Raw genomic sequence first — 24,691 nt, 5'->3', positions numbered from 1 at the left:
TCTATCACAAATAATTTATATATTTTATTATTTCATGAGTGGTAGGTTATTTGAAAATTATCATAAAAAATATTCTAGATAAACACTGTATGACCTAAATTCTATTCTACAGAGAAAAATTAAAACATCATGAGCCCTAACAAGACAAAAGATATTCAAGGAGGACTGGCAAATGCAGTAATCATGAACTCCTGCACTGTACAATACATTAGCCACTAACCACATGTAGCTACTAAAGAACTGAAATGTGTCTAGTCCAAATCGAAATGTTTAGCAACTAAAATTGAAATAAAAACTGAAATTGAAATGAAATGGTAACTGAAATAAAGTAGGAAATGAAATGCTTAGAATATTTCAGTACTAAAAAAATATAAACTATCTCATCAATAAATTTTATATCAAAATATTTAATATATAGTGAGTTAAATAAAAATATAGTATTAAGGGATCCCTGGGTGGCGCAGCGGTTTGGCGCCTGCCTTTGGCCCAGGGCGCGATCCTGGAGACCCGGGATCGAATCCCACATCAGGCTCCCGGTGCATGGAGCCTGCTTCTCCCTCCGCCTGTGTCTCTGCCTCTCTCTCTCTCTCTGTGACTATCATAAATAAATAAAAAATTAAAAAAAAAAAATTTAAAAAAAAAATATAGTATTAAAATTAACGTGTTTAACTTTTTTTTAATTTAAATTAAATTTGCCAACCTATAACATCCAGTGCTCATCCCATCAAGTGCCCTCCTTAGTGCCTGTCCCCCAACTTTTTTTTTCTAAGATTTTTATTTATTCATTCATGAAAGACACACACACACACACACACACACACACACACACACAGGCAGAGACACAGGCAGAGGGAGAAGCAGGCTCCATGCAGGGAGCCTGACGTGGGACTCCATCCCGGGTCTCCAGGATCACACCCAGGGCCGAAGGTGGTGCCAAACTGCTGGCCACCAGAGCTGCCCTGTCCCCCAACTTTTTAAAAATTTTTAAAAATGTAATTAGAAGTTTTTTTCTAATTGTAGAAAATTCAAAAATACATAAGACACCTGCATTGAGGCTCATATTATACTTCTATTGAACAGTACTGCTCTAAACCGCATCAGAGTTTCCAAAAAGCTATATACCTGGACTATATTACTCTTTCTAAAGAAATGCCTTTAGGGATCCCTGGGTGGCGCAGCGGTATGGCGCCTGCCTTTGGCCCAGGGCGCGATCCTGGAGACCTGGGATCGAATCTCACATCGGGCTCCCAGTGCATGGAGCCTGCTTCTCCCTCTGCCTGTGCCTCTGCCTCTCTCTCTCTCTCTCTGTTACTATCATAAATAAATAAAACTTAAAAAATTAAAAAAAAAAAAAGAAATGCCTTTACTAAAGACTAAAATAGTTTTCTACTCTTATAACTTATTAGAGGGTTTTTTTTTTCTTTTTAAGACTACTGAAGGTGGAAGCACCCAAGTGCAGATCAACGATGAATAAACAAACTGTAGTATATATCTGTACAGTGAAATGGTACTTATCCTTTAAAAGTTCTAAAAAAATAAAGAAAGAAAAGAAAAAGTTCTGACACATGCTATAAGGATGAAGCCTGAAGACTTTATGCTGAGATAAGCCAGTCATAAAAGGAAAAACAGTCTATAATTCCACACACACAAGGTACAGAGCAGTCAAGTTCACAGATACAGAAAGTAGAATGCTGGTTGTCAGAGGCTAGGGGAAAGGAGAATTACTGAATGGATATACAATTTCAGTATTGCAGGGTGAAAATGTTCTGTTGATAGGTGGTGGTGGTCACACAACAGAGTGAATGTGCCTAATGCCACTCAGCTGTACACTTAAAAATAGTTAAAATGAGAAAAAAAAAGGTTAAGACAGCAAATTTTATAGCATGTATATTTTTACCACAACTTTTTAAAGGGCTTTTAATATGCACATATCTATTTGTAAATCGGCACATTATATGGAATAGTACCTATGTATTTATGTAATATATTCTCTCAGAGTAGTGAGTTGCAACAAAGTTTGCTTTATCCAATGAAGGAAAATATTAACTTTTAATAGGCCATAAGCTGCATAATTGAGGTTTTCCTTTTACCAATTTGCCTGGAGATGAACTGCATGCTCAATTGAAGTAGCTTTCTTCCTTTAAATTGGACTTCCTGATATAGTCATCCCATTCCACAGTCAGCTTCCTTCCAACACACACACACATACTACCCGTTTAATTTCTTATCTTTTCTACTTTGTTTTTGACTTTTACTATAAGATGCTTTTATTATTCTTCAAGTCTCATTTGAAAATTAGGTAACATATGATAAATCTTAGTCATGCCTTACATTCATTTAAAACAAGCAAACAAAAATAATAGCATAATCCAAATGTATGAGCCTTTAATTTTAGTATATATGTAATTATCATAACTCACCAAAATTTTTTCTGATATTAACCAAGGTATCACTCAACTAGATGTTATTCAGGAAGAGAATGGAAAAAAATGGGCTATGCAATCAGGCAAAACTGTAGTAAAATAATCTTATAATCAAGCTAATGATACTGACATTAGCACTGCATTTTCTGGTGTTTAAAAAAGCTCAGTATAAATTTAAATCTTTTTTTTTTTTTTTTATGATAGTCAGAGAGAGAGAGAGAGAGAGAGAGGCAGAGACATAGGCAGAGAGAGAAGCAGGCCCCATGCAGGGAGCCCAATGTGGGATTCGATCCCGGCTCTCCAGGATCGCGCCCTGGGGCAAAGGCAGGTGCTAAACCACTGCGCCACCCAGGGATCCCATCTTTTTTTTTTTTTTTTTAAGATTTTATTTATTCATGAGAGAGAAAGAGAGAGAGAGAGAGAAGCAGGCTCCGTGCAGGGAGCTTGATGTGGGGACTTGATCCCAGGTCCCCAGGATCACACCCCAGGCGAAAGGCACCCGCTAAACTGCTGGGCCACCAGGGCTGCCCTAAATTTAAATCTTAAAGGCTCATATAAACAACCTTGGATTAGGCTGCTTTCAATGGCATATATAGGAAAGAGCCCTGAAATTCATTAACAAATTCTAAACTTCAGTTTCCACTAACTCAGACAAGTCTAATCCCAGTTTATTGCAAAATAATATTTGCTGTATGATTATTCTATGTGAAATCTTTAGCACATTTTTAGTTTCTACATTAACATAATAGAAAAGCTATTAACAACACAAGAAATTCTGTAGAAATGTTTCGAGTACTTGCTAAAATATCTGACCACATTTACACGAATTTTCTATACTACTACAAAACCACTTATTTGACAAAATCAATGCATATGGTAAACTCTTATCTGGATATTTTCTAGCCTTTGTATATATCAGTGTAAAATAACTATTAATTATTCTTATGGCCAGATAGCTGAGTTTTAAAGTTACGATTAAGCAACCTAAGAGTGCTATGCTTCAATAGCATACTGCTGGTATGTATATACCATCTTAAAATTCAAGTTCTAAACATATAAGAAAGAGAAGACCTACCACAAAGCAAAAAAAAAAGCTAATTTTTGCTACTTGAGTTGTAGTAAGTTTCCCCACAGTTTTGAGTAAGGATTCTTGTTCTTTCACAGTAGGATATGACATGCGAGACAACTTAGCTTCCAATGCATGGCTTGATGGAAGCTGCCGAATCTCCATGATATTACTGAACCTTACACGAGACTTTTTGGGAGCTTAAAAGGAAAAGTACAATACAAAATCATTAACGTCTCCCCTCACATCCAATAAAAGTCACAAGTTTTAATTTACTGATAAATGCATATTCTTTAATTCATATATGATCAGACTTGGACAGCAAAGAAAAACCAGAGTTTTATTATTACCTGGGGCAGCTCTGCTCAAAGAGTTAACAGGAAAAAACATTTTCATCCATAAAAATGTTTTAAAGGTTTTAAAATGAGACCAATATTCAAAGAAGGGTTTGGCAATTGTGTACATACACAACTGCCTAGCTCAGGATTATACTATGATTATTGTTTTAGCATTTATGGTAAACATTTTATGTGGATTTTTCTTCCTAGATACTCAATTTATGAGAATTATGTTCCTGGTCAAGAATGCTTAACATTCCCCTAGAGGTCCATTCTTTGCAAGAGAATATTATGGATAAATACTGTGCTTACACTGAAGCTGACATTCTTTACTCCATTCACAGAACCAACGAAACTCCCATAATTTGCTATTAGGAGCCTCAAATGGCATGGTTGAAGAAAATATTGTTAATATTTTATTTTTATGATGAAACCATAGGGATTTCTGATAGTTGGAAATTATTTCTGGTTTAATTAATAAAAACTTCTGGTCAAACTTCTGGAAGACAAGTCAAGCCAATACCACACAGAAAAGAAAAAATACCAGGTTATCCCAGTCAACCCATAAAATCACTAAGTTTGAGGATGGCTTAAATTCTAAGTTATAAAATTCTAAGTTTTGCTTACTTTTTTCAGCATCAATGTTTGTGTTCTCAGGTTTTTCACTTGGAATATCATGAAATTTCACAGGAACATACAGAGGTTCACTCTAGAATGTAACAAAAACACAAACAAATATAAACAGCAAGTATAATAGCTGATATACTGGCTAAAATTTAAATTGATGCCATTTTGATGGCAAACACCACTCAAAACACAGCTGTCCACCACCATGTTTACACAGAATTTTTCCAAAATGTATCAAACAGCATTGGTACATTATATTTAACATTTAAATGTCATAAAACCAGACCTCTTTCAAGCTAACAGATTATCTCCAATTCCTTTTCATTTATTCTTCTTTTTTTTTTTTCATTTATTCTTTTAACAAATACATGCTGAGCTTCTACTATGTCAGAAACTGTTCTAGATCCTAAGGGATATATGACTGAAAGAAGACAAAGTCTCTGCCCTTGATGATCGTGTAATTTAAAGGTGAAGGCAGACAATGAAGAGACTATCAAGATAATGTGTATACGTATGTATTTGTCAAATTGTTTCTTCTTACTACTTTAGATTCAACTAAAGATTAAGATTCCTGAAAACCATTACAGGATTAATAGACAAGTAAAAAAAAGGGCCACCACTTATCAGTTCTTACAATGTACCAGTTACCAACTCCGGGGCAGTTAAATATGTCTTTCTCTTTAGTCCTCATAATAAGCTCATAAAGTGGTATTTTAAAAAACTCCCCTAGGCACAGAAATATAATCAAGTAGTAGACAACAGAATTGCCAGGTTTATCTAACCATGCTCTCAAGGTTTTTGTTTTTAAGTGGTTCTGAATTCCTCTACTGTTTTTATAAATGTTCTTTAAATAATCTATATTTAAGGCACAATTCTCCAACTAGGCTGTTTCTTAAATTAACAAAAAGTGTTTTTTATTTAATTTTCTTTTAGCTTTTGGCATAGAACTCTGCCAATGAAAACTATTCAGTAAATGAAGAGGCAACAGGATCTGAAAACAGACACAGTCTCTTCATTACACTGAACTTCTCATTAAAGCATTTGGCCTAGAACAATTTGACATATCCATCTTACTGGTAATAGCAAGTTAGCAGAAGAGTATTAGAAGAATAGCCTGTCACCTCAACTCTGCCTTCTATACTGACAGAAGCAACTGATATGAATTTTGCTTTCTTAAGATCCCAGAAAAACAGAATGACATCCTCCCTAAGCTTCATAAACTCTTTACAGCATCTGGTAACCTACCTCACATCCAACTATAGTTCTAAAAGCCAAAAACTGTATTGGCAATAAGGACACCAAGCTAATGCTTTATAAACTGGTGTTATTAGACTTTTGAGTAACTTTAAAATTTTTCTCAGAATGCCACATTTGGAACAATACATTTTAAAGAGGTGCTTTAGTTTTGGTCTTCAAAGAAAAAAAAAAAACAGATTTCTACATACTTTCTCTCCAACTAGATTATAAATGCTGAAAATAAGTGAAAATGTTAATTACTTTACTTGCTCACTTATTATCTGTCTCTTCTGCCCCACACATCTCTCACATACTAGAACATAAGCTATGTATTTCCAGAGCCTAGAACAAGTGCTTAACACATATTAAGAGCTCTTAGGGATGCCTGAATGGTGCAGTCAGTTGAGCATCTGACTCTTGGTTTAGGCTCAGGTCATCTTGCACATAAGATGGAGCCCTGCTCCATCCTCCATCGGGCTCTCTGCTCAGCAGGAATTCTCCTTCCCTCTCCCTCTGCTCCTCCTGCTCATACTTTCTCTAAAATAAATAAATAAATAAATTTTTAAAAAGCGCTCTTAAAAATTTGTGGAAAAAAACCTGTGGAATGAACAATCTGCTTTTATGTTCATAGTGTCAAGCAAGTGTATTTGCTTCTAAGTGATAATAATAATGAAACAAAGTGATGAAATTGGTGAGAAACAAACAACAAAGGACCACACCTTAGGATTTTCACTCTTTAACCAATGTCCTCTTCCCCTCTCCCCAGAAGGCTGAACTGCTTACTTCTAAAGGTCCCAGGAAAGAAAGTACCAAATTACAATTCTTACAGAGGGCACTCAATATTAGGATTTATCTACATCCTAATATAGTGGTGTTATAAAGCTATTTCAGTCCTTCCTGTCATGGCTCAACTCCACCCGTTCCACTCCTGATGAGAAAAAAAGCACTTACCAAAGAACTATTCATAGTCGTATCTGTTGTGCAAGCAGCAAAGTAACCTTCAGCATCTGCAAACTACAGATAATAGGACATAAAATTCAATTAAATTCATGTTACAAAGCAAGGCTGCTGTCAGTCACAGCTCAAAGGAATAGAACCAAAAATCCAGAATAGACCTATAGGAGAATAATTACTATTAATCGTAATAGCAGCTAATACCAAGTGTTCAACCATGCAAGGCAGGTATTATCATCTCCATTTACTGATAAAGAAACAGGCTGAGATTTCATCTAAGTAACAGAGCCAGGGATAAAACCCAAGTCTGTCTAAATATAAAACTTACGACCTTTTCAAAATACTATTATAACATTTCAGATGAAAAGGAAAATGATGTGGGTTAGTGAAAAAGACAAATAACATCTTAGTGTATCGTGATAAGAGTAATGACATCAAGAGCCCCCTAAATGGATCAATGGACTGGATTATACTTGGAGAACCCTAGGCTAGTGCTGTACAAGCACGTTTTTATTCACCCAGTTACCCTATCATTATCCTTGCTTAAAGTGTGAAGAGGTTAAATAACTTGTTCAAGGTCACACAATCAGCAAATGACAGAACAAGATTCAAATACCAAAATCCAGGCTCTTAAAAAAATTTCTGTAAGTCAGTAAGAGTCAATATACAAAACCTAACAAACTATAGACAACTCTAAAAAGAATTCTATTGTGCAACAAATATATAAAGAAATGCCAAAAGCATGTAGATTAAACAAAATATTATTGTTCACCTATCAAAGTGGTAAACGTGGGGGTTGTGGTAAGGATTCAATCTTAAGCACTGCTAACACAGATGTGAACTTCAGACGATAATTTAACAGGAGGAGGCAAAAACCTGAAAAATGGCACTATTGTTTTACCCAACAATTATGGTTTGGAGATTTATCCCAAGTAGATAACTATAGGTGTGTATAAAGATATTTCTATTTACTTTTATCAAAATAAAAGGTGAAAACAATATATCAGGGAAATAAATCAGAAAATTAATTAGAAAAGACAGTAACAAATGTTTATGTATTAGCCTAGAGAAGTATTCATGATATATTAAGTGAAAAGTAAAATCAGGTTAGACAATGATATAGACTAAACTTACTTCTACTACAATTTTAAATATATGCACATAAACACATAGCTATAGAAAGTATCAAATCTATATATATATATATATGGACAGACCAGTCTTATTTCTCATGTTACCATAATTTGTCTTCAACAATGAACATGCATCACTACTACAATTTAAAAAAACTTAACATTAAAAAATGTTCTAGGAATACTAAATTACACAGAAAGTTGTTCATCACCTACCACTAAGAACAGAAAGCCAATTGTAAAACAGAAAATAATAGTATAGTTTCACTTTTGTAAAAAATAAACACACACACGGAAAAGAATGGCAGGATACATGTCAAAATACTCTGGGGTTATTCCTTGGAGGATGGAATTTACTATTTTCTTCTTTCTGTTCCTCTATATTTTCTAAATGGTCAATAATATGCACATAGTATATACATATGCCCCTACATGTAATACTATAATATATATGGATTTCTATAATGTGTTATTTTTACAAAGTAAAAAACAGAAAGTGTTCATTAGAAAAGATGAGAAATAATACTAGTTTGATGTACAAAAAAATGTATACATAAAAGAAAAAAATTAACAGAGAAACAAAGTATTTGGGAGGAATGGGGAATGGGAATTAGTTATTATTTAATGGGTACAGAGTTTCTGTTTGGGATAATGAAAAAGTGCTAGAGATGGACAGTGGTGATGGCTGCATACCAAAGTGAATGTAGTTAATGCCACTGAACATTTAAAATGTTCACTATATGCCACTATACGTTTAAAAATGGTAAAAATTCTAAATTTTGTCATATACACTTTACTACAATAAAAAAAGGAGGTGAAGAAAAAAAGGATGAAATGGCAAATCTGATGTTATGTATATTCTATCACAATTTTCAAAGAAGAGAAAAGGATGGGACGTCTGTGTGGCTCAGTGGTTGAGCGTGTGCCTTCAGCTGAGAGCGTGATCCCAGGTCCGGGGATCGAGTCCTACATCGGGCTCCCTGCAAGGAGCCGACTTCTCCCTCTGCCTATGTCTCTGCCTCTCTGTTGGCCTCTCATGAATACATAAATAAAATCTTTAAAAATAAATAAATAAGTAAAGAAAGTGGAAAAAGAAAAGTTAGAGGCAGTTTTATATTCTTCATTCTCAAAAATTTAGTTTCTACTTGTAGAAGATACTATCACTATATAAATTGCCATTTCTTTCAACACTATGAATCAGCATGTTACATTACATCATGGAAAGAATATAATTTGGTTAGCCAAACATCTGAAAGATGGCCTGAAATAAGCTATTTTCATTTTAATAAATTAAACCTTTATTTACTTTATTTCTAACAAGCAGCTTTACAACTATTAATGATACTCATCAAGTATGCAAATGACCAAAGACTCCAGATATTCTTCACTTTCATCTTCATCTCCACATTAATGATTTGGGCTGGTTCAATATTTTTAACAACTCACAGGATATTATGAGGTAAGGGAGAGAAAGTGATTATGTACCTCTTATTTCTCATAAGATATTTTGAATTTTTTTTTTTTAATTTTTTTTTTATTTATTTATGATAGTCACAGAGAGGGAGAGAGAGAGGCAGAGACACAGGCGGAGGGAGAAGCAGGCTCCATGCACCGGGAGCCTGATGTGGGATTCGATCCCGGGTCTCCAGGATCGCGCCCTGGGCCAAAGGCAGGCGCCAAACCGCTGCGCCACCCAGGGATCCCTCATAAGATATTTTGATACCAAGTTGGTTAGAAGAATAAATTTAAAACTTTGGAGAAAAGCTTTCTTTTTTTTTTTTTTTTTTTTTTTTTTGAGAAAAGCTTTCTTATATCATGCTATCCTCACTCACTTAACTAAATAACCTAAAATCTGACTATCGTTCAAGAAAGTAATAACTTTAAACTTTGAAAAAATGAATTCCCTCCACAACAAAAATTTAAAGTTCAAAACTTACAAAAGCAGCATGCTTTCCTCGAAATCCTCTTGTACACTGTTGTCTCCATGGCTTCCAAATAATAAAGCCCAAAAGGTATAGAACAAACATAGATGTTTTTGCAAAGGTGCTGAAGAATGGCTTGTTGTACTGAGTAAAAACATACTGTAGAGGAAAAATTTATATAAACTATGAAATGACTTTAATTATCTCCAACCAAATAAGGCTATCACATTATTTTTAACTCTAAAAGTTCGTGTGGGAGATCAAAAGGAATCACAAAAATATTTTACACTTATTTCTAAACATTATATTTGCTTGTATACAAAGGATAATATTCCCAAGCAAACCAGCACACAACTTCCAAAAGAGGTTTTGTTTAACATTCATTAAAAACCTACTATGCAAGAATATTTGTGCTATGAGCTAAGGAAAAATAAGACAGTCTTTCTTTTCGTGTGTGTGTGTGTGTGTGTGTGTGTGTGTATGAAAAGTACACAGTATAATATGTTATGTAACACAACACGGTTATATAGGTTCCATAGGATTACCAAAGGCGGAAGATCATTTTAAGGACTATGGAAGTCTTCTAAGAAAAGGTATTCTGGAGCTGTATGTATAGGGTTGAATAATAGTTCAGAGTAACAGGATAAAGAAAGGCAGTAAAGCAGAATGGTGTATGAATAAAACTGCATGAAATTTAATGTTCTTAGTAAGTTATATAAAACTTAATCCTATATACATTGAAAAAATGACAACCCAAGGGGAATGGGCACCTATAGGATCCAGATGGTGATCTGTATCATCTGGTAATAAAAGGAACCATAGAATCTTAAAGAAATAATCAAATCAAAACATGCAGCCTGGGCCATCTTGCACCAGAAAGCAAATAGGATATTAAAGATTAATAGGGTCATACTGAGAGGACAGTAGAGCCAATCTGAAGAGCCTCCCACTGGTCAAAGATAGTACAGTTTAAGCATTAAAAAGGAGTTAACTGCAATCGACTGAAACACATCGAATACACAAAAATCCATGGATGTATGAGGATACTCTATGGTTACTACTGGAAGTTGCTAAGCAGCATTACTCTAAAACGAACAAAGAATCAAGATTTATGCAACCCTTCCTACATAAACCATGTTTCAGGATAACTAAACAGTAGTGGTGAAAACCTCTCCTTAAAGAATTCAGTTAATAAGTGCACAAGGAATGACTCTTAAAAAAAGTCATCATTTCACAATTCCTAATGAAATACTCCATCTGGGCAATAATCATATAGATATTTGACTACTACCTAAAAGTTCATGAAAAATTTTATAGTGCAAAAGTTGGCATCACCCAAAGTAAGACTTGCAGCCATTATGTGCCTCATATGTTGTCACATGAAGTACCCAGTACCACCAAGGTTATTTTTTTCCTAAAACTGAACCTGAATCAAATCAGGACTTTACAGCTAACTACCATTTTACAAGAAATAAGAGAAAAGGAGGAGCAAGTTAAATGACACTCCAAGGAAACAACCAGCCATATTTGAAGTGCATGTGTTATGGAGTGAACGTGTGTCCTCCCAAAATTAGTATCTTAAAATTCTAACTCCCAATGTGATGGCATTAAGAGATGGCGCCTTTGGGAGGTGATTAGGTCAAGTGTAGAACCCTCATGAAAGGAATTAGTGCTTTATAAAGATATCACAGAGAGCTTTCCTGACCTTTCAGCCTTTTGAGGACACAGTGAGAAGACTGCTACCTAAGAACAGGAATAGGGTCCTCAAAAGATACCAAATCTCTCCCCCAGAAGCTGTGAGAAATAAATGTTTGTTGTCTGAGCCACCCAGGCTAATCACAGTCTTCTTGTGGCACCCCGAGTGGACGAAGACAGCATGATATATCCCACAGGAAAAATGATCCAGTTTTCCAACAACTCAATAGCATGATTAAAAAAAAAAAAAAAAGGTAGGGCTTGGCAGAATACAATTAAGGAATGAAAGTGACTTAAAAGCAATTTGAAGATGGACCAGGTATCAGATAATTTTAAGAAATTATAATTACTTTTATTAGATATGTTAATGGCATGATTAGATTTTTAAAAATTAGAACCTTTTCAGTTTGAGAGGAGTGTGAAAGAATTTACAGGTGAAATGACAAGTGGCTAGAATATGCTTTAAAATACTCCAGGAAGGGATGCCTGGGTGGCTCAGCGGTCGGGTGTTTGCCTCTGCCTCTCTGTCTATTCATGAGAGAGAGAGAGAGAGAGAGAGAGAGAGACAGGCAGAGGGAGAAGCAGGCTCCATGCAGGGAGCCCGATGCCGGACTTGATCCTGGGACCCTGGATTCACGCCCTGAGCGAAAGGCAAACGCCCAACTGGTGAGCCACCAAGGGATCCTCTAAATAAATAAAATCTTTTAAAAAATAAAAAAATACATTAAAGAAATTTCTTTGTGAACTACAGAATGTTCATCCAAAAAAAAAAAAGTCACGGAAGAGTGAAATATAATAAATGGGCTGTTGTATTCCAGAGCCTACTTCCAAAACAGCTAAAAATTTATTTATTTATTCGTTGGCTAGAACGTCAGTGTCAACTATTTACTTAACTATGATGTGAGATGACCAGCAGTAGCAAACTGCTCCTTTTGACATTTAAGTTCATTTTATAAATGCTAGTTTCCTTCTGTATATTGGCCTTAAGACTACAACATGTAAGTTGAAAAGCAGTAATTTCTGAAAATAAAATTGCCCATCTTTTTATATAGATTGTTAGCCAAACAGAATAAACTAACTACATATATAATTAGAAAGAAAAACTATTTTGTGCACTCAAAATAACACATTACTATCAAGAGGATACTGATAAAGGTAAAATAAAATCTAACTGAATGCAATCACCGTATACCACATATCACACAATGTTTGAATCAGCAGATGTATAAATGTGCATGCACCCATGCACATGCACAACAGTGAGTTGTACACGAAAGGTCTGATCACTTTCACGCATCTGTTCAAAAGCATTCATACTTTCCACTAAATGGTGGCAAATGGCTTTGTATCCTAGACACTCGTTCCACTAGAAAGTATATTTATAAACAAAGAGAACAAAACAAAGAAAACAACAAATGCACATTAAATATTAAGAAAATAGGCAATATAGTCTCATTTTTAAAGCAACTCTCCCTAAAGGATTGAAGAAAGTCATAAATACAAAACGCAAAACAAAAAATAAGGTTTTGTATTTGTACAAAAATACAAAAAAGTACTTTTTGTCTCAACGTGAATTGACATGAATTCACTCATCAAAGAAAATATAAACAATTCAACATTAAAAGTACTGCAAAAGAAATGACTAGCGCGATGCCATAGATTAACACCGTCACTATAGTCACTATAACGCAACATCGTTCCTCGACAAGAACTACCTACCGAAGTAAGTTCTGAGGATGCGACCCATATCACATCAACAAGTAGGAGAATGACGATCCCAAGAGCCATCCGCCTGCGCTGAGTGAAACCACTGCTCTGGGAGTTCATCCGGTTCATGATAAATACACACACCATTTGCAGTCTGTTTTTCAGAAAATACAGACATTAGAGAAGGTTCTTGAAAAAATGACCGTAGAAAACGAGAAAATTACTCGAGAAAGATTTGGGGTTTTTTTTAATAAATTTATTTTTTATTGGTGTTCAATTTGCCAACATACAGAATAACACCCAGTGCTCATCCCGTCAAGTGCCCCCCTCAGTGCCCGTCACCCAGTCACCCCCACCCCCCACCCTTCCACCACCCCTCGTTCGTTTCCCAGAGTTAGGAGTCTTCATGTTCTGTCTCCCTTTCTGATATTTCCCAACATTTCTTCGAGAAAGATTCGACGTTTGTGCTTGAAAAGCCACACAATAAATTAAAAGCGGCGCTTACCTTACTTTAAAGGCCTCTCTGAGATCTTCAAGGGCAGCGGCTGAAACCTTGGCAGATCGCCGTCCAAAAGGGCGTGAAGAACCCAGCGCACCTACGAACAGCCACGAAATGATGCTGATGAAAAACATCAAACCCCTCAAAATAAGGTCCATCGCGTTTTGAAAAAAAAAAAAAAAAAGACTCTTGAAATTCAAAGTGAACGGATCAAAGAAAGATACCAAAGGAGGTTGCGCAGGACTGACCCTCCTTCTCCAGCCTCGTTATTCACCGCGTATTTCAAGTCATACTCAGAAAAGTTCATGGTGCGAAAACACAGCAAAACACAACAAAAATCTTCAACGAACGGCGACCCTGGAGCTCCGCCGCGCCTCCCCAGCGCCGCGCCCTACCGGCCTCTCCCGACCCAGGAGCCCTCCTCAGCCGCGGCGTCTGCACGCGCGCCGCCCCGCTAGCGTGTCTCGGGGCCGATGCCTCGGGCGGGAGCCGGGTCACCTGGTGTCGGGGCGCTGGCGGCCGCCCCACGACGGGGGACACCGGCGCCCCCCCCCCCGCGGCCTGTCACCGCGTCCGGCTCCCTCAGATCCGAGGCGCCTCCCGCGAGCGGGCCAACAGCTGCTCGGAGGCCGCCCCGGGTCTCCCCCGCCCGAGCGGCCGTTGGCGCGCAGGCGGCGCCCGAGCGGCTCCCACGCCCCCGTCAGCCTGCCCCTCACGGCCCCGGGGACCCCGGCCGCGGCTCCGGGGGACTCCGGGGCCCTCCCGCGCCCGCCTACCTGGCCCTCCTGCCCCGCGATGGCGTCGTGGCGGCACCATGAGCGGCCTCGGCCCGGCCCCGCCGCCGCCCAGCGCCACGGCCGCGGCCTCGGCCTCACTGAGCCGTCGCGGTACCTGACATGGCGCTGCGCCGGAGGCCCGGCCCCTGAAGCCTCGGTGTCCCTCGGGGCGCGGCTCGGACGCCACCCGGCCCCACTCGGCCCGGCAGGGCGGGGAGCGGGCGAGGCGAAAGGGCCGCGCAGGCAGCGATGGCCGCGGAGGCCCGGAGTTGGACCCCGGCCCCGCCCCCAGCCCGCCGGCCAGCCCGCCCGCCCGCCCCGCGGCCCCGCCCCCCGGCCCCCGGCCCCCCGGCCCGACGGCGGCGGCGCGGGGTGACGTCACGGCGGCGCGACGGCGGGCCGCGCGTGGGCGCGTCTCCAGGGCGACTCGGCGGCGCGGGTCGGTGTGCCGCGGGGGGCGGGGGGCGGGGGGCGGGGGGCGGGGGGCGGAGCTCGGAGGCGCGGGGAGGAGCGGAGACCCGAGGAGCCACGCCGGGGCGCGGTGGAAGAGGAGCGGAGCGCGAGTGAGTGGCTGGGGCTGCGCGCGGGACGGGGGCGGGGGCGGGGGCCGGGGAGCCGCGCGGCCCCGCCCTCGGAAGCCAGCGGGCGGCTCCGATTCTGCACAGGTTGGCCGCGAAGCTCTCCGTAAGTTTTTCTCGAGGAGGAGGACACCGAAAAGCAAAGTGGCTCGGGGGGAACTTGGACTCTCATATGCATCCTGGGTTCCGGCCCCCGGAGTTAGACGCTGTGTCTGGGCGAGAAAGCAGCTTCACCTCCGCGGCCCTCGGCTTTCCCGCCTCCTGGGCCTGCCTGTCTGTCTGTCTGTCCACACGCGCTCAGGCGTCTGTACACACCTGCACGTGCCAGGGTTACATCAGGGCCCAGGTGTGAAGGGCTTAGATCAATTCATGGCACATAGTAAGAACTCCACACATGGAGTGAGCTGTATAGATTTTTTTTTTCTTTTAACTGTCTTTTGAATATCCTATGAGAAAAAAAAAAAAAGCCTGGCCTAAGTCCTAATTTGTATTCAGAAGACAAATACAAGGCTAAAAGGTTCTGTAATTTAGCGGAAGTTACCCACCACCAGGGCGTTTTTAACATTTTCGGATGGGACACACACACAAAAAAATATTTGAATTTTCTTACTTTCATACTGACGATATAGTGCGTTTCTTAATTCTCTTAAATCCTATCATGTTTCACTAAAGTTAAATACATATTCAAATGACTAAATGAAATAATACCAATGGACATATTCTGTATTGATCCAATCAGTTTCTTTTTAAAAGGTTTAATTTATTTATTCATGGGAGACACAGAGACGCAGGCAGAGGGAGAAGCAGGCTCCACGCAGGGAGCCCGACGTGGGACTCGATCTCGGATCCCAGGATCAGGCCCTGGGCTGAAGGCGGCGCTAAACCGCTGAGCCACCCGGGCTGCCCTCCAATCAGTTTCTAATAAATAAATGATCGTGCCTCTAGAGAATCATTCAGAAAACTTATTCAGAATTAGAAAAATCTTAACCTTGAAATTACTACTTGAAACTACTTGTTTCAACTAAATTATACTTGAAATTACTACTTAGGGGAAATTTGGTTGCATACCTTTACCAGCACCTTTTTTATTCTTTTCTTTCTTTAACGTCGTTTAGAATGTCAAGCTCATAATATGATACATAGACTGAAAAAATAACAGCAGTATAAATACCTCCTCAGAGCAGGAAAACCATGTTCTAAATCTTAATTTGACCACAATTTGTTATGTAATTTTTTTTTAAAGATTTATTTATTCATGATAGAGAGAGAGAGGCAGAGACACAGGCAGAGGGAGAAGCAGGCTCCATGCAGGGAGCCCGAGGGGGGACTCGACCCCCCAACTCCAGGATGGCGCCCTGGGCCAAAGGCAGGCGCTTGGCTGAGCCACCCAGGGATCCCCTTGTTATGTAATCTTAAGGATTATTTTACTCTCAATTTTGCCTCAGTTCTCCTATCTATAAATATAGGGATGCTGTTTGCTTTTTCCTAATTAAATAATGTAAATGATAGCACTTTATAAATACAGGTAAATGCAAGTTACCATTATTACCACCTATTTCCAGAGCATCTGCTAAGGAACAAATGCTGTGATATTCTTGTGGTAATGAAAATAAGGTAATTCTAGACCAGCTGTCTTCAAGTATCTCCAACCTAGGTTAATCTTCCATTAACATTTTCTCCAGGGGCACCTGGGTGGCTCAGGTGTTGAGCATCTGTCTTGGGCTCAGATCATGATCCCGAGGTCCTGGGATCGAGTCCCATATCAGGCTCTCCCACAGGGAGCCTGCTTCTCCCTCTGCCTGTGTCTCTGCCTGTTTCTCTCTCGGTCTCTCCTGGATAAATAAAATCTTAAAAAAATATATATACATATATATATATATATATGTATATATATATTTCCAGTATCCACTGAAGGAAATTTCACTATACTGCTGTATGACAACAGACTCTGGTGTGGTTTCTGTGCTGTGACACCATCCTGATCTCAGGCCTTCCCTTCTTTGGATTCCCAAGTGCCTTTCTTGCTCAAGGATAAGTCCTCAGTAACGTCAAGGTCTTGTACTAAATACCAGCTGTCTGCATTTTCAAATGTAAGTTCCACAAAGCAAGGTTTTTGTTTCTTTTTCAATATCATTCTCCAATATATCCTTGCCAACTAAAATAATACCTAGCAGAGTTGGCAGTCAATATTTGTTGAATGAACTTGAACTTCCTGCTGTCTCTTGACCTTTATGCCTAACTCCTTTCTCAAATCTGCATTACTGTCTATACCACCTTTATTCTAGTGTCACAGGCTTAAAAGGTTGATCTTTTATTTTTATCAATTTCCATTTCACTCTTCAAAGTTGATCACTCCTCACAATCTATCAGTAGTAGATCCTTAAGATTCATCTGGTATTAAGTCTGACATCTTCAAAACACACCCAAAATACAAGGAATATAGTTTCTCCTGTAAAGTACATATGCCACAATATGAGCTTGAAAGCAAAGTTGTCTGTGTACAGAGCAGTCACTAGCTAACTCTCCTGTACACCAGCCTCAAAGACCACAATTCAACTTCAAACTCTAGTAAAATTATAAATGATTATATCATGGATGTTTCATGTGTCTAGTTAAGAATTGAAACCACCTATAAATTCCAAGAATAGAAATACATGAAGAATACCTAAATGAGAACAAGCAAAGGCTATTTATTCGGAGCTTGCTGTAGCAAGTAGTCAGCCACCATCACTTGAATTGGGCCAAGACCCAAAAGCAGGCAGGGAATGTAAAGCTTTACAGTAGTAAATGGCTTCGGGTATACCCTGTTAAGAGATTATTGGCACAAGGAAGACTAACCAGAAGCAAGACATCCTATGTGATTGTTTAAGAGTAAGTGCCTCTCTCTAGGTGACCCTAGGTTGGAAAGACCAACAACTAAGGAAGCGGGTAGTGAGTGACCAAGTCCTGGCCTTTTGGGGCCAGTTGCCACAGAGATTGTGATTGCCTTTCTAGACTGACTACTGCAGAGGTTGCGGGTCAGAGTTCTATTTTTATATGGGCTCTGGTCATTGTCCTTTTTTATTTTCGGTCTCTGACAAAAGTCTAAGTATCCTATTCTCCGCAGTACCTATCAGAATGCTGGGCACATAGCTCAATAAATATTTGATTTTGTTTGCTTCCAAGACATAGTTTAATGGATTGAGGTTTGCAATTAAAAAAAATATTGTATATGAAAGACTGCTTTCGAATGTGTCTCTTCCTGCATTTTATGAGGTAAATCATGTGCTACAGGGAAAGTCATAAACTTGGGAGGTTCTGAGATATCTCAGGTATGAGCGTTTATTGAACACAACCAACACTGACAAAAGAAAAACCATTTGTTAACAGGTACAGCACACATACTTCAGGAGAAACCTCCATGAAGAGTGACTCAAAGTGGTCGTTAGAACTTGGGCTAATATAGTGTCTTTATTTTTTTTTAAAGATTTTATTTATTTATTCATGAGAGAGAGAGAAAGGCAGAGGCATAGGCAGAGAGAGAAGTAGGCTCCCTGCGGGGATCCCAATGTAGGCCTTGAGCCCAGGACCCTGGGATAATGACCCAAGCCAAAGGCAGACACTCGACCACTGAGCCACCCAGGTGCACCACTAATATAGCATCTTGACAAAACAACAATAATTTGTGGAGAAATAACAACAGAAAACGTTTTGAACTTTCAAAAGCACTAAATCATTGGAAGGTAAACATAGGAGGGAAAGTAATGGAATGAAGGTTCATGCAGGTTCATCTTAGCACTGATCTGAAGATATTCTTCATGGCCACCAAACTTCCTTGGGCAAGAGGATTTCTGGTAGGCCTCATTTTTCATAAGTTTCGGAGTTTAGATAAAGGAAACCTCTGGGAGGCTTCTTTCTGCATCTATTAATTCTCATTTGCTCAAAATAATCCTGAAAATAATGCCAAAGTTGCATGTTTTGGAATGGCATAGTCTGGCCCCCTACATGAACAACTGGAAAAAGTGTCTCCAGAGGCACATTATAAAACTGATTGCGTAGGGTACAGCATGTATGTTTAGAAGCAATGGGAAATGAAACAGATCAGGTGAGTTCTGGGGTTGCAGCATGCTCTGGAAACTAGGCCAGAGAAATTGGACTTTTATTGTGTATATAGTGGAACCTAAGAATTTCAAATAAGAGAGAAACACTTCTAGTAAATCAAAAATTACTGTCCATTAGACATTTATCAGTGTTGGTGGTACTCTGGAGACACAGCATAAGACAAGGAGCCTGCCTTTAAGGAATTCATGTTATAGGCAAAACTGATTATGTAATTAAGGCAAGTATTTCCTAGGCTGGAAGATACTGAATCTAAATGTACTTCTCTATTATCCCATTAGCTCTCTGTACTGTGCTGGCCACCAAACTGATGTTCATTTTGAAAAGGGTTTTACAAAAAACAAACAAACAAAAAGAAATGAAAAGTACTTGAATACTACTTCCTTTCATATCTTCCCAGCATAATTGGCAAGGTACTAGACAAGAAACTAAAGGCCATCTAACCAATCCTGAGGAACTTAAAATGGCATTGTCCATGCTCACCCTGTGCCTTCTACCAGCTGACCAGACCCTGGATCCATACCCACCTCCCCATATAATCTTGACCTTCTCAGCTTCTAACTTGCTCTCTTTTCTCCCATCTTTGGCTTGTGCTCTGTTCCTGTCTGATATCTGATACCACTCCTCCAGGATGGCCTTGGCTCTTTCCTCTTTTATCATTTGTATCAACACCTGAGCTCCCATCTACTGCTAGACACTAAGTAAGCAACCCAGCCTGAGCCTCATAGTCCCTGGAACCCTTCCTCAGCCCATGTGGTCCATGTACAGCCTGGGTTGCCTTAACTCCCAACTGAGAAGATTTGAAAGTAAAAACAGACTGAGGGTAAGACATGTGAAACAGATGTGAGTATTCTTGTTTTCTCCTGCTTTGAGCAGAGGCCCCAAAACACAGAATAAAGAATAGTTAGCAAAAGACAGTTATGTTTTAAGGTGGAGTCTCAGTCTATGGGGAACTGATAAAGAGGGTGACCTGCTCCAATCTTATCATCGGCACACCACTCATAGCCAAGCTGTATATAGACTCAGAATCCATGAAAGGATTCAAAAGATGGGAAAATAATTGCTTGAAGAGAGTCATCATGTGTTCTGAATAGCCGCATCAGCATCCCAGGAATTGAGAGGTATGGTCCTCTCTTCTTCAAGCCAACCAAGGGAGGGAAGAATGGCAGGCATTTAAAGGGAGCACTCAAAGGTCCTGGCACATGTTCTCTCAAGGTTAAGGGGCACAAGGCCTGGTGCCCAAGTCAGAATGACAGGAGGCAGCTGGAGCCTTCAGAAGGCTTGCTGCTCTGACTGCAAGATAAAAGAAAGGGAATTCTCATGGGAACAGCCTGTATTTTGAGGTGGAGCAAAAGAAGGGGAGTTTCTCTCAGGCCAGAAAGGAACTCCTAGGAAGGACCAAACTGGGATTTTTAAGGATGACTCTATCTACTAGGGCTGCTTAGAGGGATGAGGTATCTCTAACAGAGAACTCCTCAGGGGAAAATTTTAAGTGGTAAAGTGGATGAGACAGGACCATGCCAAGGTAACTGCAGGAAACACATTTATTACCAGAGACATACTGTGAGAATAAAGATGTGCATTTAGAATATACCATAACAATGATGTTCTGGTAAGGGTTTAACAACTAGATCTTCAAGAAAAAGGCCCAAATTTGTAGCATTTCTGACTTCCATAGTATGATTTCATGACTCCAGTCTCCCACCACAGGCAATTTCAGGCTACGCACATGGCATCTACATGGCATCAGAAAAAGACGCACAGTAGAACACCATTATAAAGTACTCCTAGGGATGCCTGGGTGGCTCAGCAGTTTAGCACCTGCCTTCGGCCCAGGGCGTGATCCTGGGGTCCCGGGATCGAGTCCCACATCGGGCTTCATGCATGGAGTTTGCTTCTCCCTCTGCCTGTGTCTCTGCCTTTCTCTGTGTCTCTCCTGAATAAATAAATAAAATCCTGTAAATAAATAGATAGATGATTGATTGATAGATAGATAGATAGATAGATAGATAGATAAAGTGCTTCTACCATGCAGATGTGAGGGACCTAAGTAAACTCAAGACAAGAACATAGATTATAGTAAAATGTAGTTAAATAATTAGGAGGTAGTGAGTATTATCTTTTATTTTAAAACATTTACTTAATTGTAGGTTTATATATAACTTCATTTTTGATGATGGCTAGGTTTAGGAACCTAGCCATCATCAGGCCTATTCCTGATCATTGAACAATTAGTTCTTGCAAGCTGGTATAGGCAAACTCTAGCATACTGCTGTAGCATTCCCAGAAATCACAATGTCATATTAGAGCCAAACCAGTCAAGTAAGTCCTTCTCCTTACCTGGCTTCCTTCCTCTACCCCACTGCCTACCTGCAGTGGCATCCTAAGGCCAGCCTAGGGAGGAGGGGAGAGGAAGTAGAACAAGATGGGAAATAAATCAACCACACTTCCCTCCCAGCCACAGGCTTGCAGGCCTGAAACATATCTTTGAGTTGGCAGAGGGATGAAACTTAAATTGAATATTAGCTTAAATTATATGATTATTAGACAAAAAAGGACTTTTTAATATCTATAAGTGTCCAGAAAAGCTAAGCAATATGCCTATTATTTCATCCTGGGCAGCAAAGAACAAAGAGAGAAAGCAAGTTTCTACAGGGAAAAAGCAAGAAAGAATAATGTTATTTTTTGTTTGCATCCAGCAAAGTCCAGCTCATTCAATAAACATACTAATTATACATTGTTGCATAACAAATGAAAACTTAACAGCTTTAAAATTACTATTTTACAGTTTCTGTGGTAAGGAATTTGGGAGTGGCTTAGCTCAGTGGTTCTGGCTCAAGGTTTCTTCATGAGGTTGCAATCCAGAGGATGGTGGCTGGGTTGCCACTTCTGAAGGCTGGAATGGGGCTGGGGTCTCTGTTTCTAAGGTATCTAACACACAGTAGAGGGCGGGAGGCCTTAGTTTCTCCCTTGGTGAGCCTCTCCACAGTCTACTTATGTGTCTTCCTGACATGTGGCTTGCTGGCTTCCCCCAGAGCAAGCAGTAGGAGGGAGAGCAAGGAAGAAACCACAATGTCTTCTATGACTGACCTAGCCTTGGAAGCTACACCATCACTTTTACCATATTCTACTCATTAGAAGCTCATATACCAGAGGGGTAGGGGAGATGGAGAGAATAAGGGGTGTGGGAATTAGGCTCCACCTTTTATAGAGGGAAGTGTCAAATTTGTGAACATATTTTAAAACCGCCACAATCAATAAACATATCTGAATAAATAGCCCCATGTATTTGCTATAATTAAGTTATCTCAGACAATTGTGTATCCATTTTTGAAGGTTTAACTGTGAATCTTTTTATCTCTATGTACCAGGAGTTCTAGCTCAAGTCTAAGAGGCATTTCATTGGATAGATAGATAGATAGATAGATAGACCACACCTTCATTATCTGTTCATCTGTCAATGGACATCTGGACTCTTTCCATAGTTTGGCTACTGTGGACATTGCTGCCATGAATGTTGGGGTATAGGTGCCCCTTTGGATCACTACATTTCTATTTTTGGGGGTAAATATCCCGTAGTATAATTGCTGGGTCATTGGGTAGCTCTATTTTCAACTTTTTGAGGAACCTCCTTACTGTTTTCCAGAGTGGCTACACCAGCTTGCATTCCCACCAACAGTATAAGACGATTCCCTTTTCTCCGTATCCTAACCAACATGTGTTGTTTCCTGATGTGATCATTTTAGCCATTCTGACCCCCGTGAGGAGGTATCTCATTCTGGTTTTGATTTGTATTTCCCTGATGCCAAGTGATGTTGAGCATTTTTTCATGTGTCTGTTGGCCACTTGTATGTCTTCTTTGGGGAAATGTCTTTTCATGTCTTCTGCCCATTTCTTGACTGGATTATTTGTTCTTTGGGTGTTGAATTTGACAGGTTCTTTATAGATTTTGAATACTAGCTCTTTATCTGATAAGGCATTTGCATAGCCTCCCATTCTGTTGGTTGTCTTGGTTTTTTTGACCGTTTCCTTTGCTGTGCAAAACCTTTTTAACTTGATTAAGTTCCAATAGTTAATTTTTGCCTTTGTTTTCCTTGCCTTTGGAGACATGTCTAGGAAGAAGTTGCCACAGCTGAGGTCACAGAGATCAGTGCCTGTGTTCCTCTCTGGGATTTTGATGGATTCCTGTACTACATTTAGATCTTTCATCCATTTTGAATTTATCTTTGTGTATGGATGGCATAAGACAATGGTCCAGTTCCATTCTGCTTGTGGCTATCCAGTTTTCCCAACATCATTTGTTGAAGAGACTGTCTTTTTTCCATTGGCTATTCTTTCTTGCTTTGTCGAAGATTAGTTGACCATAAAGTTGAGGGTCCATTTCTGGGCTCTTTCATCTCTTCCACTGATCTATGTGTTTTTGTGCCACTATCATGCTGTCTTCATGATTACAGCTTTGTAATATAGCTTGAAGTATGGAATTGTGATGCCACCAGCTTTGTTTTTCTTTTTCAACATTCCTCTGGCAATTCAGGACAGGACCTTTTCTGATTCCATACAAATTTTAGGATTATTTGTTTCGCCTGTATGAAAAAAAAGTTGATGGTATTTGAATAGGGATTTGCATTGAATATGTAGATTGCTGTGGGTAGCATAGACGTTTTAACAATATTTGTTCCTTCCATCTATGAGCATGAGATGTTTTTCCATTTCTTTATGTCTTACTCAATTTCTGTCATATGGTATATAATTTTCAGAGTACAGATCCTTTGCCTCTTTGATTAGGCTTATTCCCAGTTATCTTGGTTTTTGGTACAATTGTAAATGGGATCAATTCCTTAATCTGTTTCTTCTATCTCATTGTTAGTGTATAGAAATGCAACTGATTGCTGTGCATTGATTTTATATCCTCCCATGTTGCTAAATTCCTATATGAGATCTAACAATGTTTTTGGTGGAATCTTTTGGGTTTTCCATGTAAAGTATCATGTCATATAGAAAAAGTGAGAGTTTGACTCCTTCTTTGCTGATTTTGATGCCTTTTATTTTTTATTGTCTTATTGCTGAGGCTAGGACTTCTAGTACTATATTGAATGACAGTGGTGAGAGTGGACATCCCTGTTGTGTTCCTCTACGTAGGGGAAAAGGTCTCAGTTTTTCCCCATTGAAAATGATACTCACTGTGGGCTTTTCATAGATGGCTTTTATGATATTGAGATATGTTCCCTCTATCCCTATCTTGTGAAGAGTTTTAATCAAGAAAAGATGCTGGTTTTTTTTGTCAAACACCTTTTCTGTATCAATTGAGAGGATCATATGGTATTGTCTTTTATTTTATTAATATGATGTATCACATTGATTTGCAGATGTTGAACTACAGCCTACTGAATAAATCCCACTTGGTCGTGGTGAATAATCCTTTAAATGTACTGTTGGATCCTATTGGCCAGTATCTTGGTGAGAATTTTGGCATCCATGTTCATCAGGGACATCGGCCTATAATTCTCCTTTTTGGTGGGGTCTTTGGGAGCCCAGATGTGCATCAGCAGATGAATGGATAAAGAAGATGTGCTATATATACAGAATGGAATACTACTTGGCCATCAAAAAATGAAATCTTGCCATTTGCAACTACATGG

At 39.4% G+C, this 24,691-nt stretch overlaps 1 protein-coding gene and 1 long non-coding RNA gene across 2 annotated transcripts in view; one reads left to right on the top strand and one right to left on the bottom strand.

Moving 5' to 3' along the window:
- The window catches only part of SLC35F5 (solute carrier family 35 member F5), a 36,454-nt gene extending 21,774 nt beyond the window's left edge, over window positions 1-14,680 (bottom strand). The window contains exons 1-7 of the mRNA XM_041739808.1: window positions 14,377-14,680; window positions 13,607-13,697; window positions 13,114-13,255; window positions 9,715-9,858; window positions 6,642-6,704; window positions 4,455-4,536; window positions 3,499-3,689 (exon numbers count right to left, since the gene is read on the bottom strand). Coding sequence (XP_041595742.1) covers window positions 3,499-3,689; window positions 4,455-4,536; window positions 6,642-6,704; window positions 9,715-9,858; window positions 13,114-13,255; window positions 13,607-13,697; window positions 14,377-14,416 — 753 coding nt within the window. The 5' untranslated portion in view covers window positions 14,417-14,680. The remainder of the gene's footprint in view (window positions 1-3,498; window positions 3,690-4,454; window positions 4,537-6,641; window positions 6,705-9,714; window positions 9,859-13,113; window positions 13,256-13,606; window positions 13,698-14,376) is intronic.
- A 239-nt stretch (window positions 14,681-14,919) lies between these two features.
- LOC121482081 lies at window positions 14,920-24,469 on the top strand. The gene is made up of 3 exons (XR_005985513.1): window positions 14,920-15,060; window positions 16,857-17,044; window positions 24,419-24,469. It is a non-coding gene; the product is annotated as an uncharacterized LOC121482081 (long non-coding RNA).
- Window positions 24,470-24,691: the final 222 nt, after the last annotated feature.

This window comes from Vulpes lagopus, chromosome 24 (genome assembly GCF_018345385.1).
Source record: "Vulpes lagopus strain Blue_001 chromosome 24, ASM1834538v1, whole genome shotgun sequence".
NCBI lineage: Eukaryota > Metazoa > Chordata > Mammalia > Carnivora > Canidae > Vulpes > Vulpes lagopus.
Note: the sequence above shows the minus strand (reverse complement) of the source record. Positions and strands in the feature narration are given on the sequence as shown.